Source organism: Lissotriton helveticus, chromosome 1_1 (assembly GCF_964261635.1).
Source record: "Lissotriton helveticus chromosome 1_1, aLisHel1.1, whole genome shotgun sequence".
NCBI lineage: Eukaryota > Metazoa > Chordata > Amphibia > Caudata > Salamandridae > Lissotriton > Lissotriton helveticus.
The window spans coordinates 151087563-151095025 of NC_136057.1; the positions used below are offsets into that span (position 1 = coordinate 151087563).

At 43.3% G+C, this 7463-nt stretch overlaps 1 protein-coding gene across 1 annotated transcript in view; it reads left to right on the forward strand.

Moving 5' to 3' along the window:
* The window catches only part of LOC144759999 (carnosine synthase 1-like), a 510578-nt gene extending 505077 nt beyond the window's left edge, over positions 1 to 5501 (forward strand). Inside the window, exon 9 of the mRNA XM_078646513.1 lies at positions 4266 to 5501. Within this exon, the coding sequence (XP_078502639.1) occupies positions 4266 to 5501 (1236 nt within the window). The remainder of the gene's footprint in view (positions 1 to 4265) is intronic.
* The last annotated feature ends 1962 nt before the right edge of the window (positions 5502 to 7463 follow it).

Consider the following 7463-nt stretch of genomic DNA (forward strand, 5'->3'; position numbering starts at 1 on the left):
AAGCTTCCATGCATCCTCTGAGGTCATTGGAACAAGAGGAGGGAGGATTTAGGGTAACCACCAGCTGCGTGTCATCAGCGTAGGACACGACTTGGACGCCGAAAGGGCGGATTATTTCTGCGAGGGGGTGCATGTATATGTTGAACAGCGTGGGGCTCAGGGAGGAGCCCTGAGGAACCCCACAGCTGAGTGGTTTGCTGGGTGAAGTGGTATTGCCTTCGCAGACTCGGAATGAGCAGTCTGAGAGAAATTAACGTATCCAGGCTGCCGCTGTAGATGTTATCCCTAGTTCTGCGATTCTGTGAAGCAAGATGTCATGATTCACAGTATCGAAGGCGGCACCGAGGTCCAATAAGATAATGGCCGCAGTGCCGCCCTGATCCGTTATCATTCTTGCTCCTTCTGTTACGGCTAGTAAGGCGGTTTCTGTCCCATGCATGGGGCGGAACCCAGTTTGAGATGAGTCCAGTAATTTATTTGTTTCCAGGAATTTTGTAAGGGATTGGTTGACATGCTTTTCAGCGATTTTGGATATCCATGGTAACAAGGAGATTGGGCGATAGTTACCCGGGTTCATTTGATCTAGGTTGGGGTTTTTCAGGAGGGCCTTGACTGTAGCCTGCTTCCATTTTGGGGGGACAAGTCCTGAGGAGAGTGAGTTATTGATTAAATTCAGAATAGTGGGCAGAATGGTGGGGGTGATTGTTCTGAGGAACTGAGCCGGGGCTGGGTCGCTGGGAGATCCGGACTTTACCTGGAGTATTATGGTCTCTAAGCTAATAGGCTCCAGAGGTGGAAAATTTTCTAGAGTGGTGGGTGGAAGTGGACTGATATCCCTTTGTTGTTGTAATATGGGGTGAGGGGGTAGGGGGAAGGATGCATAGATTGTGGCTATTTTATTGAGGAGGTAGTCTGCCTGTTCATTGCAGCGAATTTGAGCAGTAAGAGGATCTGGTGATTTATCGGGAAGCTTGAGCAGACTTTTCGCGATTTGAAATATTTCCTTGGGTTTAGATGATGCTTCGTTAATTTTGTTTTCATATAAGGTTGCTTGGGCTTTTTTTATGTAATTTTTATAGATTTTTATGGCAGCCCGATATTCATCTTTGTTGGTAGGTGAATAATCGATCCGCCATTTCCGTTCCAATCTTTTGCATTCTTTTTTAAGAGTGCCCAGATCCTGGGAGTACCAAGGAGCGTTTTTCGGTCTCTGTGTGGGTTTAAGGTCCTTAAATGGGATAGTGAGATCTAGAGAGGAAGTAATCCAGTTTGATTACTGCTTGTTTTATATGCCTGCATTTATACATTGTTTCAGCACCATGGTAGAACTATATATGCTTTTTTCGCTTTTTGTGCTTGTAATCACGTTTATCTGCGTCTGTCTACTAATCATTGCAGCACATGTCTTTTATTTAAGAATGAGGTTGGTTCAATAAATATTATTGAAAGCATTCCACTGTAGTACCGATGGACCCCTTAAATGCCCATGTGTATAAATGCTCTCTGTATATTTCTCGGAGATAAGCGAGCACGAGTGACTGAGTGAAAGGTTATGTACTGTTTCCATTAGGGGTGGGTGGAATTTGCATAGTTCAGCTACGTAAAGCTCCACAAAACAGAAAGTAGAAAATTTCCGCGAGCACGCAAATGTTCCGCGCACACGCAGAATTGCTTGCTCCGCCTGTTCGCAATGCATTTTTCCTGTTCGCGAACTCTGTTTGCGTGCTCGTGGGGAAATATCTGGCAGACATGCATTTTGAAATCGCGAACAAGCACGAAAAATTCAGCGAAGCCGCAGATTGCGGAATTTTTGGCAATTTCGTGTTCTTCACGGAATGCAAAATTGCCCACATTTTGCAAATTATGAGAGCGGAACGGAATTTACTGCCCAGGCCTAGTTTCCAATCACTCCCTGATAGGTCAGGTGGGGCTTACGGTGGTACTGTGAGCTAGCTGGTCTTAGGCCAACATATCCTGCAGGGGGATCCGGAATCCGTCTCGACACCAAGCCCCTCGTTTATGTTGTCGAAACAATGGGAAGATCCTACAGATTAGTAGGAACTACACAACAATAGTAATGTGAATGGGCGGATGTTAAATTCAAGCAGATTGACGAGTGATGTGAATGGTTATATGTGAGCTGCGCCCTCTGAAGACCACCACTTAAGTAGCACACCCTGTCAGTAAATTATTATTCCAGGAGAAAGGCCATTTCAACTCACTTCCACTGTCCTATGGAATTAAAGCAGGACTGCATCTGCAGCATTATAAAATGCAAGTTATCACATGCAGCATTGTAATCTGCCATAAGGGACAACATGTATTGTAGCAGGCTGCAATTTCAGTATGATGGACAGATACAAATATTTGTGGAAAAGTTTGCACTAGAGATTACACCTCCACTGATGCCTCCTCTGAAAATTCTTCTAGTCAGTTTCCCTGACAATCCCAGCTTCTGCTGACCTAGGAGTCCTTGTCCTTTAATTCTTGCACCGTGACACTGCATGGGTTAGCACTGCCATGCCCGTGTTTTTCGGCTGTTAAACCGTGACAAAACCGTACTCGTACCCCTCATACGGCGCTTTAAATGGGGCCTCCTGAACTATGCTCTGCACCCTCACGTTCTACCACTCCCAAGACTTCGGAAATCACTCTGGTTGCCTCACTGACCTTTATGAAGCAAATCAATGCATGCTACATCAAAGAATGATGGGGCATATTATCAAGACAGGCGATAAAATTATCGCCATTTTAGCGGCAGAAAACTGCCGCTAAAACGGCGATAATGAGCTTGATAATATGCTCTATGGAATTCCAATTGAAGCCCATGTTTAATGCGAAGTACATCTAACATGAGCTTCGATTGGAATTCCATAGAGCATATTATCAAGCCCATTATCGCCGTTTGAGCAGCAGTTTCCTGCTGCTAAAACGGCGATAATTTTATCACCTGTCTTGATAATATGCCCCGATGTTACTTCTCTTGCACTCACATCAATCAGAAGACCAGGCCATCTTTGTATCCATGAAAAACTACTGCAGCTCGCTAATCTTGGATCTTGCAAAACTTGTCCCACGGCGCATGCAGCTTATACAGAACCAGTCTTAGGCCTCCCTCCTCGATGTTCTGTCTGAACCATATCAGGAATGGGTACTGGCTTACAGTGGGAAAGCATCTGATCTAAGGTTACTGTGGGGCATATTATCAAGGGATTTATCTCCGCTTTTTTGGCTTTCAAAGCCAAGAAAGTGGAGATAAAATTATCTCCCTATCAGCAACAGGGTGCTAACACGCAAATTCGCATGTTAGCACCCTTTTTCTCTACGCTTCCCCTTGCATCTCTAATGAGATGCAAAGGGGGCGTTCCAGAGAAAAATAATAGGAGAAATGTTGTTAAGCGACATTTCTCCTAATATCAAGGATTTCGCCAACCCTGTTAGTGATAAAAAAAAGCAGCGCTAACCACGGTTAGCACTGCTTTTTTTACATCTGGTATTTTCCTGACTTAGCAATGATATCCTATGGAAGGTGGATATCATGGCTAAGTTTGTAAGCCCCTATCATCAAGCTAACGCCAAACTTCGAGAGATTATCATTGGTTTTCCAGTGATAATCTCTCATTTGGCAGTTAGCGCGAGGAATTTTATCACTTCTGAGATAAACCTTGCTAATAGCAAGTTATCTCTGCGATAATTTCCGGCGATGCTTAGCGTTAAAAGATTTGTTGCTAAGCATCGTTAGCGATAAATATCGCTAATCGTTGGCAATATGCCCCTATGTTTGTCACAACACAATGAAGACCTTCCCCAACTTGTATTTGCTTTTTAGGTAGTATATTCTGTTAATTGAATAGGCTTAGCATCAGGGCTGTTCTCACCTTGCCCCAAGCACTGGAAGTCTTTACCAGTTTGCCTGTGGTAAAAACATATTATCAACACGTTCCTAAGGGTCAGAAAAACTGTCTCTTCCACTGATCCTCTCTTCAAGGAATTCTCTAAACTTTTTAAGCTAGGATATTCTTGTGCTCTATAAGTTTATTCATCAGCATCATCAAGAATTAATAGTTTTATGGAAAGCTAGATAAAAGGCTAGGAAATGGAAATAAACTAGTAAAGGTTGACTGGTTAAATAGTTGTGTGGCTGAGTTGATGTATGGTTGTATGATTTGTAATGAATGTTGAATCAAATTAAGTCAGGGAATGTGCAGATTAATCAATTAAGTGCTGATTAAGCAATAACACTGTGACCCTTATGCTTTCCACAGGTTCACCTGGTTGAGTCAGACCCAGACCACTTTGCCTCGCTCTTTGTCCATGACTTCATCCACTATGACATGACTGACCACAAGCAGGATGAGGCTCATGCCCAGTGGATCGTAAATATGGTACATGACCGTGGAATTCATCTGGATGGATGTGTCGCTTTCTGGAATGACTGCACTGTCCTCGCTGCCTTAGTGTGTGAGCAGCTAGGCCTCCGCTGTAGCCCAGTATGGGCCACGTGTCTCTCGAAGAGGAAGAGTCAGACCCAGTTTAATCTGCTATGCAACAAGAAAAACAGCATCTTTTCAACAACTATCGCATCCTATGCAGTGCCTTCATGTCACGTAGCAAGTCACTCCGATATTGAGAGGGCCTCTTGCTACGTTAACTACCCTGGTGTACTGAAACTAGAATCGGGGTGCGGAGCCGTAGCAGCCAAGATGGTGCAAAATAAGGAGCAGTGCCACCAGTACTACGAGCACATATCGGGTATACTAAAAGCAGAAAGCGACTGCCCAGGTATCGGGCTCAGCTGTGGCAATGCCATGGTGCTTATGGAACATGTCTCCGGTTCAGAACACGATGTTGACATAATCATCTATGATGGTCAGCTTATGGGAGCATTTGTCTCTGATAACGGCCCCACACGGGTGCCCAATTTCACTGAGACCGCTGCCTGCCTGCCCACATATCTCCCACCAGACAAGGAGGCCCAGCTTGTGATGGCTGCCTACCAAAGCTGTCTTAGTTGTGGGCTGATTGATGGAGTCTTTAATGTAGAGTTTAAGATGATGCCTACAGGGCCGAAGCTCATTGAGATCAATGCCCGGATGGGAGGATATTACTTACGTGACTGGATCCTGGAGATCTATGGAGAAGACATCATGCTGGCCAATCTTATGGTGGCCTGCAGTGTGCCACCACTGATGCCAAGACATTGTGCCCAGTCACGCACATATATAGTGGGTGTGATGTGTGTGCTTCCTCTGCACCTGCAAGCACTCAAGACCACAGCCAGCCTGGAGATCCTGCAGGCCCTACGTGAGCGTGGAGTGATACGGTTGACCATGCTCTTTGATGGAACAGTCCCAGCTAAGTTTGAAGATCCATGCTGCAGCATAGCATGTGTTGGCAAGACTCGGGTTCAAGCATGCATGCAGCTGATAAGCACTTGCCGGTTCCTGGGCATTCACACCAACGACTATCCAGTGCCTTACTTTACTTCTGAATTCAAGTAGCATATAAGGATTGGTGTGTAATATGGGCTAGCAAATTCAGTCCGAAAAAAGATGTTCATATATTGTATTCCTCTTTCATGCTGCCACATCCACACAAACCTGCATGTGCACCCATAAATACAGAAAAATTCAGGCATGGTACCTTAAGACAATAAAATGAAAGTGCTGCACACATGGTGGTTGATGAGTCTTACGTAGGCATTCCTGTCCACCACAGCAAGATCCCACAGGATAAAAGAGTGAGACATATAGGGCCCGATGTATGAAGGTTCCTTTTTGCATTTCTAAAACAGTGATTTTCAAGAAATAGCTATTTTGGAAATGCAAACTGGTATGTACATACCCTGCGATTTGATATGAAATCCTTGTTAGAAAATCCTAAACCATTCATTCTAACAGGTAGAAATTGGATTTGATTTCTAACAGGTAGAATTCGAAAATTGCGACCAATTTCAGGCCTTTGTAAATTTGAAAAGGCCAATGAGCATTTCTTAATGGGCAGAAATTGCAATTCAGCTCTTTAAGAAATGCCACATGGCTTCGTACATCTGGCCTATTGAGACTAGCAGTGATGCAGAGAGATAAATGTGATATTTGATCCACGTGAATCTCTTGTAGGTGATATCTTGGCGCCCCCACCCCCCAATCATGCCAGACCTGCATCCAAAACTTGGTAAGGAGCAACCTCTTAAGGAGGCTTCTAGGTCTACACTTTTTTTTTGTAAATCTATTTTATTGCAGGTTTAAGTCACAATACAGCCGTAAGCCATACAGGTTACCATAGATATAGCGGATATGTTATCTTGTCACCATCCCGCAGCATACAACATAATCTCATCTGAACCTGTACAGGGATGTATGACGTTACCACGCATACTGTTAGCACGCATACCTTTACAACGCAATTTTTACAATGCAGGATCCATTACAACGAAGTACCATTACAACGCATTTTTTTACAACGCAAATACCTTTACAACGCATACCATTACAACGTAAGTATAGGTAAGTATATAATATTTTTAAAAATGTAAGTTATTAAATTTAATATAATTTAATTTTATTTAATTTTAATTTAATTTAATTTAATTTTTTTTAAAACCCAAACCTAGCCCTGAACCCTAAAAATACCCCTTTACCCAAAAACCCAAACCTACCCCTGAACCCTAAAAATACCCTTTTACCCAAAAACCCAAACCTAGCCCTGAACCCTAAAAATACCCCTTTGCCCAAAAACCCAAACCTAGCCCTGAACCCTAAAAATACCCCTTTACCCAAAAACCCAAACCTAGCCCTGAACCCTAAAAATACCCCTTTACCCAAAAACCCAAACCTAGCCCTGAACCCTAAAAATACCCTTTTACCCAAAAACCCAAACCTAGCCCTGAACCCTAAAAATACCCCTTTGCCCAAAAACCCAAACCTAGCCCTGAACCCTAAAAATACCCCTTTACCCAAAAACCCAAACCTAGCCCTGAACCCTAAAAATACCCCTTTACCCAAAAACCCAAACCTAGCCCTGAACCCTAAAAATACCCCTTTACCCAAAAACCCAAACCTAGCCCTGAACCCTAAAAATACCCCTTTACCCAAAAACCCAAACGTAGCCCTGAACCCTAAAAATACCCCTTTACCCAAAAACCCAATCCTATAACATTTTTACTATAATTATATACTTACCTATACTTACGTTGTAATGGTATGCGTTGTAAAGGTATTTGCGTTGTAAAAAAATGCGTTGTAATGGTACTTCGTTGTAATGGATCCTGCGTTGTAAAAGTTGCGTTGTAAAAGTAGTCCGTTGTAAATGTTGCGTTGTAACGGTTGTTTACCCCTGTACAGTAACCTTATACCCTTCAATTCCATACATTCCTCGAGTCAGATACAGTTTAACTTAACACTGTATTGTGGGTTGACAGTTTTCTAGGCAAGTACTTTGATAATCTTGGTGCGGCTCTTGGA